Raw genomic sequence first — 25679 nt, 5'->3', positions numbered from 1 at the left:
AAAGAAGGGCATGAAGTTTCACCTGGCAGTTAAAGGTTTACAGTTTGAGGTGTACTGGGCACCATGCGCAGGTGAGGATAAGGCTTTATAAATAGGTAGCAACCAGGCGCTAGATGCTCAGCAGCATGCATCTATGAGGAAGCTATAAAAAAATCGTAGACAGTGCAGAAAAAAACAATTCAATTTCTGTAGTAGTAATATAAGTAATAGTATACCTTTAAGTCAACAAAGCAATGAGTTTATCAGGTCATACCTCTTCATGATCTGTTTGCCAATAGGTGTGGAGCCAGTGAAGCCCAACTTGCGGATGTCTGGGTGCTCGGACAAACGCTGTCCTACCATGCCACCTAGAGGAGAGGATGGAATCAGTGAGGTGGATTATGGATTGAAGAGGAAGGTTCCATATTCAGTGAACTGAGTCAGAGGTATACAAGTGGCAGCACTTCCTTTTCTTTCTACATCAGCCCATAATTTATGTTTATACAGTTGGCATATGTTACAGAAAGAGAACACAGTGTATGGAATCGAAGGGGAACTGTATAAGGGTGGGGATACTGTATAGTGTCAACTACTGATTGTTAGCCTATCTGTAAATAGTTTGTGATTTCCTTGCTCTGTCTGTGGTTCTTATTTCTAAGCTCATTGTTTACTACTGACAACGTCAATCTTTACAAACAGCTCGCAAATAAATAGTTTTACTTTTTTTAAAAAAGCTCAGCAAATTCCTGAAACACCTGGTCACTGTAGTTCTTATCAGATGTTACCCAAGCAGGAGGAAATAGTGTATTGTTTGAGACTATTTTTAGTGATGGACTAATCCACATTTGGTGCTTTCGTGGCAGCAGGATGGTGTATGTTGGATTGAGTCTAAATAAACCACAGTTGAGTGTGTTCATGGTAATGAAGGAACATGTCACCCAGTGACATTGTGTGGCTCACTGATGTGTTTTCTTTTTTTTTTTTAATCATTTTTGGGCAGAAGTGGAGCTCTATGACAGAGAGGAAGAAGGGTTATCAGAGTTTATATTAGAGGCTGACCAATAGGATGTTTTACAAACTATCATTATCTGTGGAACTTGGGTCCGATAGTGGTCGATGCCTGTGCAGGCTCCAGTCTCGCTGGGACATACATCGCTGACTGGAGCTGAAGAGGGGAGGGTTGTGTTACATGTCCAGTATGTAGGATTTAAGGGTTATATTGGCAGAAATGAAGCAGTAGAAGTATCTTTTCTTTAGAATAGAATAGAATAGAATAGAATAGAAAGAACATTATTTAACCCCGAAGGGAAATTCAGCTGTCCAGCAGCTCATAAAAAACAAAAAAACATCCACACTTCCCCTCATCAACAACAACACAGTGGTACTAAAATAGAAATAAAATAAAATGAGTTAGTGTATAATTGCTTGAAAATAAGAACTGCTGTGTTTTCATTACCTTAGAATGAGCCATTTATATCTACATAGGGAGCAAGTCCTCATTATGGAGATCGCCATGTTACACCTCCATGTTTCTACAGTAGCCCAGAACAAACCAAACACTGGCTCTAGATAAGGACATTTGCGTTTTCGCATCAGCCACTGTAGTTAGAAGCCCAAATGCAACGCACAGGATTGGAAAAACACTGATTTCTAATGTGAAACTGCTTTATTCGTTTTAGTCGTTTAGTTTTAGTTTTTTACCAGTTTTATTTTTAACTCTGTGGATAATTTGGCTCCCAGTAAAAACCTCCTGAAGAAAAAAAGGGAAGCACACATTAGCATGTGGTGGGCAAGCCACCTATTTCTGACATGCCAAACAGCGTCTCACAAACACTGATTTGTAATGTAAAAACTGCTTTATTCAGGGATTTCATCGGTTTTAATCACCTGGTCTGTTTGTTTTGGAGAGGAAGAGACTTCTGTGGATAATTCAGCTCCCGGTAAGAACCTACTGAACAATGAACACTGAAGAAATTCTTACCAGAAGTTTTAGCTGGTTGCAATCTGTAATCTTCACCACTAGATGCCACTAATTCCCCCTAAATCTTGCACAATGTTCCTTTAAATGATCAATGAATACAGCTCCTGAGAAAGCAGGTCTCTTCTGCTGAGTGAGTGTGTCTAAGTGTATTGTTCTTCATTTCAACATGGGTTTAGATTAACTTTTATGTCCAGCGCTGTAGCGCTACACCGAGAGTCCGTGAGTGAGTGATATCGGCTGATTAATTAAATGGCTTTTTCCTATTGCAAAGTATTGTTAATATAGTATCAGTTAACCTCAAGTTTCTATACCTTGATAATGGATATTTTGTGGAATAGAAAACTTAAATACCATTAGCATTCTACTTAAAATGGTACATTTTATAATCTTTGACCCAGATTTTCCAATCCAGATCTGCATACGTGTTAGAACATGTGATGTAAATGTGTACATGTATCCTTGTGCAATGGTTTCCAAGCTCTGGGTCAGAACCCCATAAGAGGTTATAAGATTATTACCAGACTAAGAAACAAGAGAAAAAAATTCTGCAACACAAACATTTTCTTTCTTGTAAAATACTATGCAGTTTTAACTTGTCAAGCCTCTAAAAATTAGTAAAATCAAACAGACTGAGAAGGCAATATCACTCTTTGACTGAATTGGTCACATATTATATGCCCGTAATGTATAACAAGGGGTTACAAGTAGACTCTCCTTTGTATTAACAAGCAATCGATGTTGGGTATCACTGGCCTGGAGTTGCAATCAGTCTGATTTTATTTGCACTTCATATGTTTCCTTGATCTCATGACATCAAGGCCAAAAATCACAATTGCTAATGAAAGAAAAAAAGACTATGTGGATGCTGTATTTGTGTTCAATACCTGATCCTGGCAAAATGTTGATGACTCCTTTTGGAATGCCAGCTTTCACTGACAGCTCTGCAAACTTCAGTGCTGTCAGCGGAGTGACCTGAAAATATTGGAAATACTGTATGACATCCCTCTGATACTAGATCCATTCAACCTTTGTAAATACTGTGATACTGAATCACCTTAACACTTAGCTAAAGAAACTACTACTACTTATTTCACTACTAATATATGTGTACTCACCTGTGCTGGTTTAAGAACAAGTGTGTTCCCAGCTGCGAGGCAGGCAGCACTCTTCCATGCCAGCATCATGAGAGGATAGTTCCATGGGATGATGATGGCACACACACTGACAGAAAAAAAACATAGAATTACCACCCCGTGGTTGCATGCCTCAGCGCACCAGTCGTGTTTCTCTTACAGTTTACATCCATGTCTGTGAAAACACGGATGCATGGATGCTTCACACATATTTTCTGCACAGAATATCTATAAAATCAGCACAAGATTAGTGACACCAATTCAGTATCTGACCCGATGTTTCCCCTTCTATTCCTGCTGTCCCTAAAGGTGTTCTTGAGATATCACCTTCGTGTAAATGAGACAGACGCAAGGTCACACTGACCTTGACCTTTGACCACTGAAATCCAATCACTTTATTGTTGAGTCCAAGTGAACATTTGTGTCGAATTGAAGAAATTCCCTCAAGGTGTTGTTGAGATACCACATTCACAAGAATTACACAGACAAGGTCATAGTGACCTTGACCTTTGCCCTATGACCACCACAATCCAATGAGGTAATTGTTGAGTCCAAGTGGACATTCGTGCAAAATCTGAAGAAATTCCCTCAAGTTGTACTTGAGATAACTTGAAAGCTGGGTAGGATCAAGACGTTTCACAGTTTAAAACATCTTTATTAAAGATAACCTTAAGATTTTATGATGAGCGGACAGATGCCCATTTATTCACGACCAAATCTCTGTTCAATTAAATTTTATTTATAAAGCCCAATATCACAAATTGCCTCAGAGGGCTTTACAGGATACGTCATCCCTCTGTCCTTAGGACCCTCACAGCGGATAAGGAAAAACTCCCCCAAAAAACCCTTAACAGGCAACGCTCTTTTTTAGCAACACTGTTGCTTCTTATTGGTCAATTTAATTTAATTTTTTTTTAAATTTTATATACTTTATTAATCCCCCTGAGGGGAAATTCAATTTTTTCACTCTTGCTGTCAATTACACACAGGTCTGAAAGACACACATATACACACAGGTCCGAAAGACACACATATATATACATATTTTGGCTATATTTTGGCTTTTGCAAAAGGCCAATGCAAATGTTAACAACTGGTGGCACCTCTTATTGAGCAATTTCAAAATAAATTCGCACACGTGGTTCAACATTATAATTCAACATATCCCACAGGTTTTGTAGTGATTGGACAATGTCTGATTTATAGTCTAATTTGTGTTATGCCACCCCAGTTTTTACAGAGTATATTGCTAGTACTTGAACGGACATTTCCTGCAGGTTTTGTGATGATCGGCTCAACGGCCAAGGAGTTAGGTCCATTTATATGCTAAGCCAGGCCCCCCATACTGTTCATTGGTCAATATCTTCTAAACACAATAAACTACCAAAAAGATTCTGATAACCTTTGGTAAGCCTTGTCTAATGATGATCCACAGAAAATTAAGTACAAATCAGACCTACGGTTTTGAAAGTGATGTCGAAAATGTGTTTTTCAAAAAAATCTAAATTGCATTGGGACGCCACCAATTGATTATTACGAATTATTTTACACACATGATTTAACATTGTTATTAAGATTCATCCAAAGATGATCCACAAAAAATGTGTTTTTCAAAAAATTCAAAATGGTTATTGAGGCTTTTTAGTAGAGCACATTGAGCTGTGCTGCATTTTAAGTCAATCAGACTTAGGGTGTAAGGAACATGGCCTTTTAAAAACTGAACTTTTGGGCCTTCATGCTTGACCCATAAATATGCACATGGACACGCATCAGTTGATTGGATCAAACAGTTCAGTATAATTCAATGACAATATTCAAATATAGAAAGCATTTAGTAAATCCACAGCTTTTACCCTAGAGGTTCTCTCTTTGTGAAGGTCAGGTTGCGATTAGGCCTGGCTTGGTTGATGGGGATTGTCTTGCCCTGCAACAAAGAAACCATGTGTGCCTTTAATATTATGATCAGTGTCAACTGTTTATAAGAATGCAGGGTGTGGGTGCCCGAGTGTTAAAAGAACACTTCACCCATAAAATGATCACTTGTATATAAATTACTCACCCTTTGTTACCTGGAATTCGTAAAGAAAACAATGTGTTTCTCTCATTCCTCCATGGTGAGGAAAGAATCCAAAAAAGGTGAATATTCTTTATGAATTTAAACTAATTTGGGCAACTTCTAATAACAGCAAAAACTATATCAAAACATCAGCTTTCGTAAGACCATGTATTTTGGACATATACCTCAAGAATGGTTGAGAAGGGATAAATATCTAATGAATATACTGCTGGTGGCTGGGAAAAAGGCTGTAACTAAGAAATGGATGTCACAGGAGAGCCCAATTCTGAATACATGGATGGAAATCACAATGGACATTCACAATATGGAGAAAATAACAGCATTTGTTAATCATAAGATGGAACCATTTGCTTCACGATGGGAAGGCTGGGTGAATTATGTGAAACCCCTTAGGCCTGCTTTTGTATTCAAGGAACAGTGACTGTATGGTAAAGAATAGGATCACTGCCTAATTGTTCATTTATAAAGACTGTTTGTTTCAAAAAATACTTTGGCTATCTGTGACAAACATCAATGTATGATACGTGTGTACTGTATCTGAGAACAATGTATGGAAATCTATGTTTGTTGCATGTTACCAATAAAAAATAAATTACAAAAGAAAAAAACCCATCAGCTTTCAAACTCTCACACAACTCGAGCAGTATAATCCAAGTCTCATTAATCCAGTCGTGTGTTCACTACTTCCCAAACACATACTGTATGTTTTGGTTAAAACGTTACAATATAAAACACTTCCGCCTAAAAGTATCAAGCCCCAAACGTGTCTGAGAATGCTTTTTCTACTCTTGCTACAGTATGACATCGCAATGTGCCTGATTTCTTTATAAGGCCATCTGCTCCAGGCACACTACTGCAAGTGTTTACATTATGTAGCCCACACTGCTACATGGAGTTACATGCAGACATCAGGGAAACATGTAATCTTGGTTGCCAATGTTGTAAACTTCTCTCTTCTTGTGTTTAGAAGCTTTTTTTCACGCTACAGAAAGAGCCCCTATACAAAGTCATCCCAAGGCTGCAAGTACACTGCTAATGTACATAGCCACATACTAATGTCAGGTCAACATGTAAACGTGGCTGTGGCTGTTGTTAATTTCTCCCTTATTTTGGATCATATTCCTGCTGGAACGTGTCTGGTTGTGTTCAGGAACTTATATTGGTGATGTTTAATGGTAAAAAGTGTCGGTTTTAAAGAGACAGGCAATAAACTGAGCCGAGACAGAGGGTGAATATAGCCAGATTAAACCCGGGGCCGTCAGCTAGAAAGACTCTTCACAAAAACAGGTCCAACAGTCCATTCTAAAGCCTACAAAGACCACCTTCAACAATATAAAGATGTCATATGGCCATTCCACCTGTTACTCTCAGCTCTTACAGTCTGGCTCCGGAAACCCCAAAGAACTTTTCACCACAATCAACAAACTCCTCAACCCCCTCAACAACTGTTCCCAATCCTTCACAGTCAAAAAATGCACCTCTTTTTTGTCATTTGTCCAAGACAAAGTTGATACTATCCACAGAGACCTGGCCACTACTCAATCCTGACTTCCCAAACAACTACAGACCTATCTCCAACCTCCCCTTTCTATTACTATCTATCTATCTATCTACTGTAACGTGCTGTTCAGCGGCTTCACAACTCAAATCAATCAATCAATCAATCAATTTTATTTATAAAGCCCAATATCACAAATCACAATTTGCCTCAGAGGGCTTTACAGCATACGACATCCCTCTGTCCTTATGACCCTCACAGCGGATAAGGAAAAACTCCCCGCCAAAAAAAACCTTTAACGGGGAAAAAAACGGTAGAAACCTCAGGAAGAGCAACTGAGGAGGGATCCCTCTTCCAGGATGGACAGACGTGCAATAGATGTCCTACATAACAGATCAACATGATAAATTAACAGTAATCCGTATGACACAATGAGACAGAGAGAGAGAGACAGAGAGAGATGCAGGACAGACGGTAATGACAGTAGCTCACAACAACATTAATTAAAGTAATAATATTATAATTCTAATTACGGCTATTGTGGTACAATATGTTGAAAGTATATATTGATATCTGATAGTAAACAAAAGTATACAAAATCTGATACAAAGCCCACCTCTCCGTCAATAACCTCTATGAATCATTCCAGTCTGGTGTCCGTTCCCACCACAGCACTGAATCTGCCCTCCTCAAAGTCACAAACAACCGTCTCCTCTCCTATGATGCTGGCAAACTCAACATACCCATCCTTCTTGACCTGAGTGCAGCATTTGACAACATAATCCATTCCATCCTTCTGTACCACGGCTGTGGTTCAGAGGTAGAGCGGGTCGTCCACCAAGCGAAAGATCAGCGGTTCGATCCCGGGCTCCTCCAGGCTGCATGTCGAAGTATCCTTGAGCAAGATACTGAACCCCAAATTGCTCCCAATGGCTGTTCCATCGGTGTGTGAGTGTGTTAAAACTGAGTAGCAGGTGGCACCTTGTATGGTAGGCCACCAGTGTATGAATGTGTGTGTGAATGGGTGAATGTGTAAAAAGCGCTTTGAGTGGTCACTAGATGACTAGAAAGGCGCTATACAAATGCAGGTCCATTTACCATCCATTTACCGCCTTGAAACCGCTCTCAGCATCACCGGCTCTGCACTCTCCTGGCTCAGATCCTACCTCTCCCACAGATATCAGTTCATCAGCATAAACACTAAAAACATAAACTTCAAACTCCTCATCGTCACTTACAAAGCTCTCCACAACCTGGCCTACCCCTACCTGTCTAAGCTCCTCCACTGGCACACTCCCTCCCACACTCTCAGGTCTGCTGATGCCAACCTCCTAGTGAAAATGCATGTGTCTGGGAAGTACTGAGCATATGACTGGATAAATAAGACTTGCACTATACTGCACGAGTGAGAATTTGTAAACTGATGTTTTGATATAGTTCAATGTGGTCCCCGTTTACTTCAGTTCATGAAGAATGTTCACCTTTTTTGGATTCTCCATTCACCATGGAGGCAAAAAAAAATTAAAATAAAAAAAAATCACAAATTCAACATAACACGCATTCATTAATTGATACAAAAATGGTCAGTTTACGCAGGTGAAGTATTCCTTTAACCTACCTGGATTTTGTCACACCAGCCAGCAAAGTACCGGAAGGTCTGGATGGACATGCCTACGTGTGTCTTGAGGGCCAGAGTGTACACAGCTCCTGAGTCGATGGACTCGATAGTGGCCAGCTCCTCCTGGTGTTCCTCCATCAGGTCTGCAAGCCTGGAGGGAGAAGGTCAGAGGGGACAGACTGTGGGGATGTATTTAAGATGGCTGAGACTGCCGGTCAGTGTGACTGTCTGCTCTAACTATGATCGGATGCTGACGTTACAGCTTCATGCAACATTTGATTGGCTGTACAGAAATAAGGAAAGTCAGCTGACCAGCTAATTAGCTGTCTAGCCTCTAAATTGATATTAGCGGTACACATTTTCCTGGAGTATTTTTATTTGCTAAGGATGCTGATTTTGAAAAAGAGAGTACAGCAAGCCTGTGTGCTATAGCAGAAAAAAAAACATGTCATTTAGTCATGGTTGTTTGGTGTGTGTTTCTGGCCTTGAAGAATCTGGACTGGAGTGGTTTTTGTAATCATGCAATCCCACTGTAGTCCTCTAGGTGGAGCTACTCACCTGTAAAGCAGGCTTCCTCTGTCTCTAGGGTTCATCCTGCCCCAGGGTCCATTATCATAAGCTTCTTTGGCAGCTGCTACTGCCAGGTCTACATCCCCCACTGAGGCATAGGACACTTTACAGATCACCTGGTCAAAGACGCAATGGTCACACACACTCAAATAATCAATACAAGTGCAACAAACGATTCCTCTGACAAAACCTCCTGTGCATGTATGTGTGTGTGTGGGTGTGTGTGGGGGGAGGGGGTATTCTTGTGACTCACTGATCCATCAGTAGGGTTGATGGTACCGTAGGTCTTGCCGTTTTCTGCATCCTCAAACTTGCCATTGATGAAACACTGGTGTGGCATTTTTACTGTCATGTTGTTCACGTCTTTGGTTGCCTGCATACAATACAGCAGTGACAGTACAGCAATCACGAATCAGCCAACCCCAAACATGTTTGCAAGCACCTTTGTGCACATCTAAAAATATAACGTGTGATGAAAAATATTTAAAAAATCTAGAAACAATCTGATTTGGAAGTTAAATGAAAGTATCTAACTTTAAAGTAATCTCAAAACTCACTGACCAAAGTAATGCAGTATTCATATACTTGCAGTATTATGAACTGGATGTCTGTGGTTTGTATTCCGTTTTCGGTTTTTAAATTTTATTTTTTTATGTTCAAAATAAATAAATTCATTCATTCATTCATTCATTCATTCATTCATTCATTCACATTGGTGGGAAACATGCTGTAATAAGTTACTGTTAATGCAAACCCAACATTTCCAGCCTCACATTAAATGTATGTAACTAAACATGACTTTTATTATGATGGGGTCACAGGAACTGCAATGTATTTTCAGTGAGCCATTGTTCATCATAAACGCATCTACAAAACAAAACAACAGTAATTTGGGGCATTTTCTGACAGTGGGTAAGTCTGAAATATTGCAGGGAGACAGGGACAGTCAGCAGCAGCCACAGTGAGCTGTCAGATGAGGAGTTGCAGGCGACAGGCTGCACACCCTTAACCACTTATTCAAGATTTGTACTTCTTTGTCAAATCAATGCCGTACCTGTGGCATAGGCTCTGTGTAGACATGTACCCTATGCCATAGCATAAGCCGTTGCCTGACATGCACTTCCCGAGAAATGTTACCCCACGTGGTGGCAACACAGGTCTCCTGTTTATTTTTGTAAACTGAAAACCATTTCCCTTGGAAGAAACGAAGATTTTATTTACTTTAATTTCACAGATAAACAATAAATTGTTAAGACAATAAAGCCCCCACAAAATAGAATTTTAAGTCTTGTGTGATTAATCCTGGCTTCATATTATTATTAGAGGAAAACCCCACTAGCCACTGGGGTAATTTAAACAATGTAAAATGTCATAAGCTTATGCTAATAACATTAGCATGTTTTATTTGTGGGGAAAACGTGTTAAGTAAAAGAGAGTTGTTTTGTCAATGAACCTTGTGAGTTGCAACGGAGCCGAATTTTGTAATGTAACCTTTGTTACATGTTGCTGTTGTTCCTGGCTTCACATGGGTGGAGGAAATTTCTGCTAGCTACTAGGCTAATGTATACAATGTAAAATGCCATAGGCTTGTGCTAATAACATTAGCATGTTGTATTTATGGGGAAAATGTGTCCAGCAAAAGACAAGAGTTTTGTCTGTGAATCCTGTGAGTTATAATAAAGCAGGTGTGTGTTCTTCTGTTTAAAGTTGTCTCTAATAAGCCATGTTTAATGTGTGTTTGAATCAATCAAACTTTATAGCACTTCACAGAAACCCCACCGCCAGCTTGTGTTTTGGAGTTGTAAATGCAAAGCAACACAGACACACCACTGCAAAAGTATAAATGCTCGCAATGGTGTTGGCTACAGCATAAGCTCTGCGTAGAGCCAACGCACAACTATAAATCTGCTTAGTGAGGAAAACAACTTCTTTCACTATACACTGATGTCTGCTGACTCATGCTGTGTGCAGAATAATATCAGATCACGGTTTTTCTGCCCCCACGAACCTTCGGACTCAGTTGGGATTCACAGGGGGAATGGGGGACTCACATAGTCGATGACCAGCTCCTCCTCCTGGTCCTCTCCTCTCAACTTGCGAACAAACATCTGGATGAAGTCCTTGAAGGTGGTAGCCATGTACACGTCTTCATTCTGCAGCTGGACGCCCACGCACTTCTGCTTCACCTCCTCCACCAGCCTGGAAACAGAGACAACAGAGCTTCATCAGTAGCTGTTCTTACAGGGTTTATAATAATTTATAGGCTTACAGTTTTTATTTGTCTGACTTTGTATTATTTGTTCATAAAATTCCCTAATCCCATTTTATTATTTTTTTTGTTGCATTACAGCCCCAGTCCTTAATATTGCAATCGTCAACTGGTGGCCTGCGGACCACATATGGCACAGCATTGCATTCAGACAGCAGAATATAATGTATTGAAAATGAAAGGATGAAAAAATGTGTTCCAGTAATTATGATATAAGTGATTATGAGTTTTTCTTCTGCTATATTGAAGCAGCCCCCAAAACAACTGACATAGAAATAAATTCATATGGATTTACCAACCACAGATATGTGCAATTGACCTGTGGACAGTAAAGACGTATTAATCCATCTATTAGCTTATCATTAGCGAGTAGTAGTGATGTGCTGGTCGCCTCACAACCCACAGGGCAGGTAGGGCTGGGTATCATTTAATTAATTACAGTACCAGGAACCTTATAGTGATACTGCTATAAAAAAGGTACTTTATTTAATATAATCCATCCACATTTTATGCATTTATTTTTTTAAGAGGCCACAGGTGTGTTGGATAGCCATACTGAAAGGTTTGGTGGCATTTCAGATTGCCAACTGCGTTCTACTTCATCCCACCACAGACTGTATGATTTGTAGCTGCTGTGGTAGTGGGCCAATCCCACATTGCATCAAATCGAAGACAGCTAGTGGTGAGTAGCAGCAAGCAAAACCATGCAAATACTTTTTTCTTCTAGATGTGGATACAAAAAAGATACATTGCAAGTACTGATACCCAGCCCAAAGGGTGGGTACAGGTAAGCTTACTTGAAAATATCACAAGTTAGATTTTAATAACTTACAGAAACATTGCATGCAATAGCCCACCTTTCACCTACTCTCTTGGCTTGAATCTATCGAAGGACAAGAGGCTCATGCTCGTGACAGTGTGAGATGTAAACATTAATGGCGTCCTCCCCGGCTGAGCTGTAACATCCTACACAAAACTGCTCACAAAAAGGTCTGTGGATTATCTTGATTAACCAGGTCATCATTTCTTTAAAGTGACATTTTTGTTTTAGTTATTCAAATGTATTTGTTTGGCGCTTTAAGCACCACAGGCTGAGTGCCATCTAGTTGTATTATATTGGTGAGAAGGCAGACATCTCTACAGCCAATAGCTCCAACACTTAGGAGCTCACACCAAAACTATCTGGACTGATAAACAGCACTACAGGTAAGACAAAAAAACTGTCCCTTCGAGAAAATAATCCAAAATAATGTTTTTGTTATAGTTTTACTGATGATGGTATACATTTATTTTCATTCCGCCTTAATGTTGTGGCCTTTTGTTGGATTTTCAAAGATGGCGACAGTTTTTTTTTGGTGGGTGGGGCTTAGCTGGATGCAAAACAATTCTCCACAGACATTAGCTAGTGCTAGCTAGACTCACAAGTCAGTCTTTAGACGCTTTGCTTAACTAAAGACTGATGACTTTCTCCCTGATTTTGTGTTTAGATGGGCGGATACAATTTCAGAGTTTAAAAAAACTCGCTACGTTGCAGAACCAATAGTAAATCAGCAGGGCGGTTCTTCGGTGGCTCGCTGAACTCTTGTGCTCGAAAACATAGTCCGACTAGAAACACGTGTAGTGGTACAAAATGGCTCAAGTCGCTGTAAATCCTTTATTTCCACAATCTTGTGGACTGAGCACACGTTTGATAAAACAGAGTTAAATCTCTCGGCATCCATTTTCAAGCTCTCTGTGTGTTTGTTTCCTTGCGGACGAGAAAAGGGGGAGCGCACATTTCCGGGAGGGCGTGTCCTTTTCAAAAATGCAAGAGGCGTTGCTTTGTCTGGTGGCGAGACTAAGTGCTAGCTAGCGAGTTCTTTTGGCTTGTGTTAGGCAATGGTAGGAGATGTTACAAGTGGTGCATTCAGAAATACTCATCCAAGTGCCGGAGCGCACTCTGTACTGTTCGTAAATTCAGAGCACTGTCTGAATGCTGCGGTCGGTCATCCAGAGCACCGCACTGTCTGTGGAGACAGAGCAGCAGAGCACCGAGCGGAGTAAATGTGTGATAAACTTAACTGCTCGTTTATTCATATAGAAATATGAAGCTCCGTTTCTTTGACCAACAGGGCTCTCATTTTAGTGTAGAGCGTCAGACTGAATTTACCAACGCACCATGTCAGGTCACTCACTCTCCGGGGGCCGCCAGTGTTACTTGAAAAAGTAAACACTGACCAACAGGACCAGACTGGCCGACCCATATGCTCTCATACAGTGGATGGATGATTTGACAGGATTGCTGAAGGTGGGACGGCCAACTTTGTGGTTGATTACTATGCCAATCTTTCAAAGGAAGACGACACTTCAACGGTTTCCTCCAGTTTGTTTTGCTATCGAGTTAATGGGTGCAGTTACATGATGGCTTCTCATTCAGAATTAAATAAATCTGAATTAAACCATTCGGAATTAAAGTCTTTCCAGGTAGTTTACATGGGAAATATTCATTCAGAATGAGGGTTTACACGGGAGATCAGTTTAATCGCCTTTTAATCGCCTGTATTCGGGTCCGTGCAAGGTTTGGGGCAGGGAAGGTTTCTGATTGGATAGGGGGCGGGGCGGATGTTACGTGTTTACGTTTACCGGAAGAAAACACTATAGTCCTCGCTCCAAGATGCTTGATGATGCCGTTCTTAGTGCTTTTTTCGGGCTTGTTTTGNCATTGGCCATTTTCATTCTGAATTAGGTGTTTACAAGATCACTTTTAATAGGAATGAACTTTCATTCTGAATGAAAAGGGAATTAAACTGTCCATGTAAACCCACTCAATGTTAGCTAATGTACTAAAAAGTTAGCGTTACGGAGAAATCCAACATTCCTCTTAATACCTCCCCAATTTCTGATTATGTGGACATGATAACCCTTAATACACATAACGTTATTCATCCCTACAACAGGAAATACTTTTTCCCCGAACATGATATGAAGTGTGTGTGCTGCACATGTGAGCATTTTTGATAATCGCCTCCGTCCAGTCCTTTCGTCTTATCTCATTTAACCATGGTTGTCTTTGTTTTTGTTGACGGGCAGTGTTGGGTGGTATTTGCTAAAATTTAAGTTTCAAGCCATGACTCCTATTATTCTGGCTCCCAATAACACAACAAGACGACATTTTAAGACTCCTATGTAGCCTACAGCCCTGTGGTGGCGAGTCGTGTTTTGCCTCCAGCTAACAAACTGACATCATTGTGTCAAAATCTATAAGTATAGACTGTATTACTGATAGAAATGATAAAGGATATTAGAAAGAAAGCCATTATTTGCTTATCTGTTCAACCAATCTCTGTACTGGCCTCCTCTCTCACCTGACCACATCCATGGAGGCGGCTCCAGACTTGAAGAAGTCTGTGGAGTCCTCAATGGCTGGGATGTTGCTGAGGATGCCCTGCCAGATGTTCTGTGATAAATGAAAGAATTCACAAACAACAGCACTGTTTTGAGACGAATACCAGCTTAAAAAGGTCTGAAAAGTCCAGATGAACACGTGGTCCACAGACAGCCAAACATTGTTGTCCACCACCAGTAACTTGCCCTGATCTCTTCTGCCATCTTCTTTTCATCATCAGTCAGCTCCACACTGGAGCTTTCCCCAGAGGAGAAGTATTTAGAAGCAGGGATCATCTTCCCGTCTTCAAATTGCAGGTTCTTCACCAGGAGCTGTGGACCAAACACACGATGGATCAAATACAGGGATGAGGCCAGAGAAGGTAATGCATACTGTATCTGACTCATCTCCAGGTCTTTTGAATAACCTCACAGCCTTAAAACCAACTGCATCTGGAGTGCAGCAGACAGAGAGCCAACAGAGCATTGCCACACTCGTCCAGCTCTGTTTTTGTTTGCTCTCAATATTTGATTTGTAGTACAACAAACTACAAAACACTCACAGCTTTCCCGTCGGTTCCATACAGCACAAGCCCATTTTTGGTGACCACACAGGGCTGGGATGCCCCCTCTATCTCCAGAGGCTGACCGGCCGGTACAGACTCTCCCAACATGGACGAGCCATACAGGGTGACAGACTGAGGGAGAACATACAGAGAAGCATTAAAAAAAAGTTCAAAAGGTTCAAAGGTTTTTATTGTCAATTGCTATATGTGCAGGACATACAGAGAATCGAAATGCTGTTTCCCTCTCACCTAGTATTAATGTCACACAATTTTAAAGCTAAAAGAAAGCTAAATTGGAATAATAATAGAATAAAAACAATATATGCAAGTAAAAATAAAGATACAACTACGCAGTATAACTAAAAGACAAGACACTCTAGAAGATACTCTAAACCTATGTACAATCAAGGTGATCAAGGTGCATGTTAGAGCAGCCTATGGGATGTACTTGATGTACATGTAGCGCAAATGACCAACAGCAGCAGATATGATATGGAGTGGTGCAAATGGTAAAGGTAAAGTGAAGTTTAGTGCACAGTGTAAAAACAGACAGTCAGCAGAAGTTTGTAATATAATATAATATAATACAATACAATATAACACGGGGGTGCAGATGTAGTGAGTCTATGTGCAAAACAGCAGAGGTAGTCTTTATGTGCAGTGGGTGGAATTACAATCCAGGGGAGGGGGCAGAGGGGGGAGGTAGTGGATAGTTATGCTGTGCATCATTTACACTTTTATTAACCTGAAATGGTCACATTTTAATATGGTGTGGCAGATTTAGGGAGCTAGACATAACATGAACCCAAATCTGTAATGTCATATTTCAGTAGGTTCCTCTCTTCATCGTATTTGGCACTGTCCTAATACACAGCAGCTCTGCTCTGAGGTGTGTTGAATGCTCTCAGCTTGGGGCTAAGACCTAGGTGCTGGGTATAAAGGAATAGTCACACATTTCCAAAAACGCACTTTTTTGCCAAGAGTTAGAGAAAATTGATTCCACTCTCATGTGTGTACAATAAATATGAAGCTTCACAAGGCAGTTAGCTTAGCTTCACATGATCACTGGAAATGGGGAGACAGCTAATCTGGTTCCCTCTCTTAAACTAATTTCCATTTACACCAAAAGTAATGTATATTTACTGATGTATCAGGTTTGACATCACAAAGGTGCTGAAAAACAGGCTAGTAAACAGCAGAAGGCAGAATGGAGGACAGTGAAACTGTTATGGTGGATAATTTTTTTTTTAATATCTGTTACTTATTCAGTTTCTTTTTCAATCTTGGTCCTGTCTAATTTAGAATGATGTTTGACCACACATCACATAGCACCGGAAAAGGGCAGATAATTAGCACATCCACCCATGTGTCATATTTCCATTATTGCCATTATTGAAGCTAAAAAATACCTTGGAATACTGCAGAATGATTGGACCGGATAGTGAATGCTGATTTTAATCTTTCCCAATAAAGACAAAAGCCAGAAGTAAGTGTTTTTTGGCCTAATGAACATTTTAATCAAGTGTTAATTTTGACAGCTATTCTTAGTCTTGAGACAAAAATGCTTATTAGTTTTAGTCACATTTTAGTCATTTTTATCCTTCATAGTTTTAGTCTAGATTTAGTCAACAAATATTAAACATGTTTTAGTTGATGTAAAATTCATGACATTTTTTTTTTTCTTTGAAAGATTATTTTTTTCGGGCTTTTTGCCTTGAATGTACAGGACAGAGTGAAACAGGGTGAGAGAGAGAGGGGGGGGGGGGGGGGGCGGGTGACATGCAGAAATGGTTGCAAGCCGGAGTCAAACCTGAACGGCTCTGTACATGGGGCGCTGGCACTATCCACTACGCTACCGATGGCCCGCAAATTCAAATTCATGACATTTTACTCAACTTTTGGTTGTATAAAAATTTCTTTTAGACAATTTCTTTTCTACAACTACAAATAATTTTTACACACTTACAGTCATCTCTCCAGCAGTTTTTGACAGGTTTAAGGGGTGATTTACGAGCATACACTTACTTTTTGAAAAGCTCAATATCTCTCTATTTATGCTCTCAAAAACTTTGATACCACAAATAACTAATCTGAGACAACTAGGATTTATACCCAGGTTCATTGTAAACTCTGACTTATCTATCTCACTGTTAAAAAGCAGAGAAATAATTTAATTAAAGCCTGAATTCTTTCTTAATCTGCAATATAAGTCTGTAGGTTTAAACTCATGAGAGTTAGTGATTAAAACTAAACTTTCATCTCTGTCAGAGAAAACTGATCTGAGTTCAGACTGTTTACTTACAACACAGCTACACTCACAGATAACTGAGCCTCCTACCTGCCTGTAAAACTGCATCAACCCATAAACCTTCCTGAAACAGTCTGGACTAAGTGGACTCCTGCAGGGATCAACAGATGTGAAGTCAGGTGGCTGGTGGCTGCTTGCTCCGCTGCTGTTCAGCAGCTAATGTACGAAGCTAACTGCTAACAGCCACCACTGTAACTAACAAACTCCACAAATCCATTCAGTAGCTCCACCATCCACAGTCAGACACACATGGCTGATTATTTACTGTTGAATTATAGCTCACAACTCACACCAATGGCTGACGCTGCTCCGGTGTGAGTGCTTTTGCTGGCTAGCAAAGCATCCTGGTGCAGACTATTTACTGGAGTATACCAGCCTGCCGCTCGTTAAGCATTTGAAGATAATTACAAACACAGTGGTTCTTGTCTTTCAATGTGTGAAAGTCCACCACTAACATCTTCGCCATGTCTTGTCTACAAAAATGAAACACAGATTTTGTCTTAGTTCTATTATCAGGATAAATTTTTAGCTCATCATCGTGTCATTTTCGCCATTGAAAAAATGTCAGAAAGATGTTTAATTTCGGTTGGAATGACAAACCAGAATGACAATATTTTAGTAATATAGTTTTGCTCTCTTTTTCTACGTTACGATGATGTTGGCATGTGACACTTGGAAGATGTTGGATTTTGGTTAATGACAACTTAAAACCAACAAAATGTCAATGTCATCTGTGATCAGTATTCTACATCAAATTGAAATTTGGTCATCCAACATCACAACCTAAATTCAACTAAATATTATTGTCTGATAGCTGTGCATGTTTTTAGTAAAGCAACAGGTGCTGTACTGCTCATGTGTTTAGAGACAACTTGGTAACTGCAACTGTTACTTCATGTGTGTTGACAAGAAGCTTCTTCCTTCCTTCCTTACCAGCTGTTATTGCTTTCACCTTGTGAGTGTGAGTGTGAGTGTGTGTGTTTGAGTGTGTGTGTTTGAGTGAGTGTGTGTGTGCGCGCGTGTGTGTGTGTGTGTGTCATCAAGGCTAAATGTGGTTCTAGTGACATCAATTGTAGTTGTAACTACCACACAAGTGGTTTTGAGTATATTGCCAGGTGTTTGTCTGTCTGTCTGTCTGAAAAAAATGAATGTGGTCCGGCAAAGAGGGCTGGAAGAAGGGGGGTAAGAAGCATCAGCCCTTTTTACACAGAGCACTATAAAGCTGTTACAAAGTCCCATCTTTATGCCGCCTTTAAATTTTTACATAGAACCAAACAACAACAACATGCCGCTCCAATGTGTGATTTTAGACAGCATGCTGGCACTGCAAAAGCAAAAGAGGTAGGCTGGGCAGACATGTTACACAACAACATTGGCCTTTGGTGCAACATATAACGTACTCCTGCAATGCTTTCTATACAATAACAATGGCATAACATGGCAATAACCATCATTTACCGTCTCTCATATATAGCGGCTGATCTTGTTTTCTGCTCGGAGGGTAAGGAACTCCGGGAAATCATTGTTTTTCTAATTTGTGGATATTTTGGCTGCAGTATACAACAGACGTTTCGACAGAAAGTCTTCTTCAGTGTGTAACTATGGTTACGGAAGTGGCGTTTAAGTACGCTCGAAGCAATCAGAGCAGGTGTGTGAAAAAAATACTAAACACTTCAGCGTACTTAAACGCCACTTCCGTAACCACAGCTACACACTGAAGAAGACTTTCTGTCGAAATGTCTGTTGTGTACTGGTACTGCCATCCAAGCTGGTTGATTAAACTTACTAAAAGGACATTTGAGAGTGCTGGCGTTTTTCCCTTTTTCACTGTTTTTGGCCGTGCACCTCACGAGTGTATTTATTTTGAGAGTGCTTGCTTGTTCCTACGTGATTTAGGGCTTTTACTTACCACAACTGCAGAGGCTACCAGCTTCATTTGAAACAGACTACATTATAGACGGGCCGTTATTTATTAATCCCTCTGTGTTTTTATATTTTTACTTTTTATCCACTCCGGTTGTTAAAGTTAATGCATCACGCTGTCATTTCAAACTCAACACTTCCTGAATCTGTTTCAAATTAAAAGCCCCTTATAACCTCGGCTGAGAGAATACCTCCGTTTTGTAAATAGGCTTTTATTGTGAAACATTTGTATAGGAACTTGTTGTGGAGGATACAGTGACTTGTATGTTTGCATAGGGTACTTCAAATGTAGCTCCTGCCATCTGCTGGCGCTTCTTACGTTACTACAACATTTCGGCTGGCACATGAACAGACACAGTGACTGAAATAATAGTAAAAGTAATAAAAATAGGACATGAATAACCTGATGACATCGCACATGTCATGAAAGACAACCGGGGATAATTGGTGAGGACTACCATCGTGTAGTGTGTCATGTCTGTCGGCCAAGTCACGGCAAAATTTTATGACTCCACAATCGTGTAATGTGACATAGTGACTTTCAGAATGGGCAGAAAAGTTGTGTAAGGGAACCAGGCATAAATCCTCCTTTACCGTTTCTCCCTCTCGCATGTCGCTCATTTTCAGTGTGTGACTGCAGCGTGTGCATGAGAGGGGGAGGGGCTGCTGATGTGATTATAGCACATGCGCACATCGCGATGGCGATGTTCAAAAGATATATCGTGCATCCCTAGTGGGTGGGTCACATGCACAACACACTGTCAAAACTTCACATACGTGCCACCCATGATCCCGTCCTGCCGGCTGTCCTGTTTACACAGTCACTGTTTCGGTGCTGTTTTTACCTCTGATCCTGCCTTAATGCTGAAACAACTCTGTCCCCCCATTCAGCGGTTGTACCTTTCATACAGAACAGCAAGGCAGCATAATGGCGTGAAATTCCTGCCTTTTAAAGGCAGAGTAAAAGGGGCTTTAGACTCGATTTCAGCATTATGGCTGGTGCCATCTTGGTTTTTAGGAGACAGAAGTGACCATATTTGGGTGAGAGACTGCTGCTGCCAAAACCTTTTTTTTTTTTTTTTACCAGTTTATAAACAGTTTTTACATGTTTATTTCTGCTGTGAAGCTGGGCATTTCAACATGAGGGTCTATGGGGACAGAGTGCAGGGCTCGAGACTGCGACCAACTGGTCGCATTTTGTGACCAAAATACTAGATGGTGCTAGTGAATTTTACATCTACTTGCGTGTGTGCGACTAGCAAATGTGCCGTTCCCCATCCCTGTAAAGACTGGCAAAACATGGAAAGGGCGAATGCAGACCAATGTGTGTGCGTGTTGGGGAGGGGGGCGGGGGCAAGGGGGTACCATTAGTGGTCAATGTGTTTAAAGGGGGAGCGTCTTTGGATCGATCGCGCACAATACGGTGAAAGTTTCACTTTCGCTTATCGCGAGTGAGAGGTGACGGTGAGCAATGTCTAACCCGCAGTTTCCACATACTTCGTCTGCGCCGTGCAGCGTAGCAGATATGCTCCCATTCTAGTGAATAGCTTCATTTCCACAGTGCCATGGCGCACCGCTTTGTCGGAGATACGCGCCAGGTCTATTTTTCAGTGACTGCACGTCGATAGCACGTTAAGCCACGTAGCTCAGATCGCACCAAACCGGAAACGAACGCACACAGCATCCGGTAAATTTCAAAATAAAATCACTTTGAATTGAAAGCAAATAGCCATTTCTGCATTTATTATCAAATTATTTATCAGTAACACAATGAAAATGATAGGGAATGTGAATGTTTGCGTTGCAAGTCCATTTATGGTGTGCGCCCCTAAATTTTCTTGGTTCTTGGTCCTACTTTCTTGGCTTGCTTGGTAAGAAGTAGAGAAGGGGCCATTGGCCCACCTGACTTTACACCCCCAACCTACGCTTGTTTAAGTTGCAGACCCCTGTATCACAGCTGGAGTGATCCCTCTGCAAGATGGTCTCAAGTTCAACTGTTGTTGCTGTTTTTCTTTCATGCATACATGTCTATTTCTTCTTCTTTGAAATTTATTTATTTAATGTTTTTTCACAGTCTCCGTTATGCCACAAAAGTTAAATAATGATATAAATCAACAAAAAAAAGTTAACAGGGTGCCCAAAGATTCAAGACTTCAAGACCTTCAAATGCTGGTGAAAAGTAAGATTAATTGTATTATTGGAAAGAGTATAAAAAGAAAAGGTGCCCAAATGGCTGGTTTAATGAAGTCTACCTGGACTTGGTGACACTGTTTGTAAGTTACTCAATATCCGCCTCCTGCCAAATATATCAGGATTCCTATCAGCCACCCAAATCTCTGACAGTCTGACTTTACATTAGACACATAGTGTGGGTGTTTTCCTTGCTTGTGTGTTCCAGGAAACGCACCTGACTATCAATGACAGTCCAGGCACCAGGGACTTTGTCATGCCCGCGGATCCAGTTGTGGATGGCCTCAGCTGGCTGGGCCAGGTTGACCTGAGGGACAGAAAGACACTGGGGTCAACGAGCTGATGGCTCAGGTTCACTTTCACACCAGATCACCTACATTTCTGAGAATGAGAGGAAAGCCCAGCAGCTGGTTGCCACGAGTTGAGCAACGTGGAAAAAAAACTCTGCACTATGAATAGCACATGCAGACACACTGCCAGCAACGTGGCTCTAAGTGACAAATCAGAAAGCAGCTAAGACCAGCCCCACCTCTGTCCTTCCTCTCGTAAGATAAACACCAGGCAGCCACTTAGTCTTCTCAGTCTTACATATTTGGCCCTGAACAACATGTTGAGCTTGCAGTACATTTCCATGCTATACACTGAATGAAGGTGTTGTAGCACTGAGCAGCTGTCCAACAGCTTTAATACATGCTGAGTGTGTACAATGTAGCACCCTGGGCTGCAGCACAGTGACACTTTTAGTGTCTGAGTGATGTAAAAAAAAAAGAGCCATATCAGTGTTTGATGTGAGGATCATTTGGGTCACCACACCCAGCATCTGCTTGGTAGATATTTAGGAATGACACTTGCGGGGTACTGGAGTACTACTGTCCCCATGATTTCATTCAAATCCAATTATTTAAAGAGCACCGTAACACTCCATTTAAGCTTGAACACCCATCACAAATTCAAAAAATGCATTCAAAGCCATCCACACAACCCCTTCCCAACGCCCCCCTGTCCCCGAGGTCACCTTACGACCACTGACTCCCCCACCACCTCTTAGACAGTGAGAAAGATAAGAGGGACACTGTTACAACTACCTGTCTACATCAGATGCATATTTACCTGTGCTGAAGGGACAGTTCACCTCAAAATTAAAACACCATATTTTTCTCTTACCTGTAGTGAAATTTAGCAATCTAGATTGTTTTGGTGTGAGTTGCTACGTGTGGGAGTCGCACAGTGTCTGCCTTCTCCCCAATATAATGGAACTAGACGGCACTCAGCTTGTGGTGCTCAAAGCACCATGATTTCAGGAAATAGACAGCAATGTCTCTTTCCTGAAATCATGACCTGGTTACTTAAGATAATCCACAGACCTTGTTGTGAACAGTTTCATGTGGGAGCTATTTTTTTTTCTATCGAAATACACCCACCAACGTTATCACCATGCAGATGGAAGTGTGCATCTACTGCTAGCTCACCTAGCACCACTGATCTAGCTAACATTATATCTCGTGCGGTCATGAGCACAAGCCTCTCATCTATGAGTAGATGCACATTTAGAGTAGGTGGAAGGTGGGCTATTGCACGCAATATTTTGTAAGTTATTAATAGCTAACTCATGATATTTTCTAGTAAGCTTACCCGTACCTGTCCTCTGGGCTGGGTACCTTTAAAGAACTTTTTTCTTTATATCGAACTACACCCGCCTACAAGAGCTCTGATTCTATGCCCAAGCGTTAAAGGGCCTGACCCAACCCACCAGGTTCAGGCCTGGCTGTAATTTCTCATTATTGCCCCCAGTCCTGAATCAGGGCTTTATGGCTTTTTTATGAAACTTAAAGCTCTTGTGCATGAATGGCAGGAGTTTTAATGGACTGAATAAACATACCCTTCCTTAGCTTTTAATAGATGCTAAAACATAAAATTTAGAAATTTTGATATGTAATTGCGCATTGATGCATTTTTTCATCTGCATAATATTGCGAAAATTAGGCCCATCCTGTAAAATCCAGAATTTAATTTAAAATCCTACTGTTAACTTATAAAGCTCTAAATGGTCAAGCTCTGTCATATCTTAGAGAGCTCATAGTGCCATATTATCCCACCAGAACACTGCGCTCTGAGAATGCAGGGTTACTCGTGGTCCCTAAAGTCTCCAAAAGTAGATCAGGAGCTAGAGCCTTCAGCTATCAGGCTCCTCTCCTGTGGAATCATCTTCCTGTTACGGTCCGGGAGGCAGACACCGTCTCCACATTTAAGACTAGACTTAAGACTTTCCTCTTTGATAAAGCTTATAGTTAGGGCTGGCTCAGGCTTGCCCTGTACCAGCCCCTAGTTAGGCTGACTTAGGCCTAGTCTGCCGGAGGACCCCATATAATACACCAGGCACCTTCTCTTCTTCTCTCCTTCTCTCTCTCTCTCTCGTGTCCTATTACTGCATCTTGCTAACTCGGCCATTCTGGATGTCACTAACTCGGCTTCCTCTCCGGAGCCTTTGTGCTCCACTGTCTCTCAGGTTAACTTATATTGCAGCGGTGCCCGGATAGTGTGATGTGTGTGGTTGTGCTGTGTAGAGGTGAAAACCGGTGCCTGGAATTGGGCCTGTAGGCTCCCGACCTTGTCCTCCACGTAACTTCTCAGTTGTCCTCTGATTTTGGTCTGGTACCTTGGATTCTACTAAGTAATATTCAAAGAAACACTGAAACACTTCCTTATCCGCTGTGAGGGTCCTAAAGACAGAGGGATGTCGTATGCTGTAAAGCCCTGTGAGGCAAATTGTGATTTGTGATATTGGGCTTTATAAATGAAATTGAAATTGAAAGTGTGTGGGTTCACGTAGGGTTGGGCCTGACGTTTTTGGGCCCAATTAGTGTTCTAATGCCCACCGTATAGCCACGCAGAAGAGAGTGTGCATCTACTCATGGACAAGAAGCTCATGACAGGTTGAGCTGTAATGTTAGCTAATGCCATGTGCCAGCACTGGGTGAGCTAGCAGTAAAAATCCGGCCCAACTCTACATGAACCTGCACAGTTTCTTTTCAAGTCCGACCCAAGCTCGACTCATGGCAGCAGTTTAATTGAGACAGATTAAAAAACAGAATTTCTTCTGTACAAGAAATATAATATATATTATAGTTTTTTTTAATATTAAAACAAGCAATACAGGCTATAATAGAGGCAATGGGCTGATGTGTTTCCACTTTTCCTTCTTCTCTGTCTTATTTCAATAGTCTGTCGTCTCCTGTACGACAAGTGTGGCAGAGCGGGCTGTGCCTCTCTGTGCGACTAGTGCACACAGCAATCCATGGCGATGCGGCACGGAGATGATGAGTACCTTTCTTTGCTGCATGTTACACACATCTCTGTCACTGCTGGGGAGGCAGAAGCACACACTGCCAACCAAGTCACCAAGTGGCCTTGCAGCCCCCTCTCTCTTTCTCTCGTTTTCAGTCCCTGTATCACACGCTTCCTCTCTCACACGCACCCTCTCTCTCCCCCCAGTTCTCTACTATATTAAGCTGCTGTTTCATTACATTTCCTCTCTCAGTCGCAACCCCTCCTCAACATTGGCTCCTACATGACACTACTCACAATAAGGTCTGTGAATTACGAGTGAGTAACCGGGTCATGATCTTTGGGAGGAGACATTAAGCTTTTAAAATGTATTTTTTGTCATTTAGTTCCATTATATTGGAGAGAAGGCAGACATCTCCATGGCCGATATCTCTAACACTCTGCAACTCACACCAAAACAATCTACACTGATAAACGGCACTACAGGTAAGAGAAAAAATATGTATTTTTGATTTTGAGGTGAACTGTCCCTTTAATTTGTCAATAATCAATGGCAGTTGGCTCAAAATGAGAAGCTGCTATCTCTATGTTTCTTTTGATCTTTGCTGATAAAGAGTCACAAACAGATAAAAGGTTTGACGAGAGATTCCTTAGCATCTGAACTTAATGAATCCTAGTATTTTGCCAACGAGGAACCACATCCAAAATGGAACCAGCTTTTCAAACCCATCCCTAGTCACCCATTCCAAAATGTCATTTTACCAGCCATTAGGGATGCACCAAAATGAAAATTTGTGGCCGAAGCCGAAGCCAAATAATATTAAGCGCTTGGCCGAATACCAAGTACCGAATACCGAATATCGTTGTTTAGTTTTTCATTAGTTTTTGCAGATGAACCCCCTCCAGATTAGTGTTGTCA

General features: G+C 41.1%; 1 protein-coding gene across 1 annotated transcript in view; it reads right to left on the bottom strand.

The window, feature by feature from the left end:
• Positions 1-25679, bottom strand: part of aldh1l2 (aldehyde dehydrogenase 1 family, member L2) — a 59103-nt gene that overhangs the window by 14514 nt on the left and 18910 nt on the right. Inside the window, exons 6-17 of the mRNA XM_050036055.1 lie at positions 21693-21782; positions 15052-15186; positions 14696-14821; positions 14470-14561; positions 10908-11055; positions 9110-9229; positions 8845-8972; positions 8287-8437; positions 4947-5017; positions 3076-3181; positions 2845-2932; positions 254-347 (exon numbers count right to left, since the gene is read on the bottom strand). Of these exons, the coding sequence (XP_049892012.1) occupies positions 254-347; positions 2845-2932; positions 3076-3181; positions 4947-5017; positions 8287-8437; positions 8845-8972; positions 9110-9229; positions 10908-11055; positions 14470-14561; positions 14696-14821; positions 15052-15186; positions 21693-21782 (1349 nt within the window). The remainder of the gene's footprint in view (positions 1-253; positions 348-2844; positions 2933-3075; positions 3182-4946; positions 5018-8286; positions 8438-8844; positions 8973-9109; positions 9230-10907; positions 11056-14469; positions 14562-14695; positions 14822-15051; positions 15187-21692; positions 21783-25679) is intronic.

Source organism: Epinephelus moara, chromosome 23 (genome assembly GCF_006386435.1).
Source record: "Epinephelus moara isolate mb chromosome 23, YSFRI_EMoa_1.0, whole genome shotgun sequence".
Taxonomy (NCBI): Eukaryota; Metazoa; Chordata; class Actinopteri; order Perciformes; family Serranidae; genus Epinephelus; species Epinephelus moara.
Note: the sequence above shows the minus strand (reverse complement) of the source record. Positions and strands in the feature narration are given on the sequence as shown.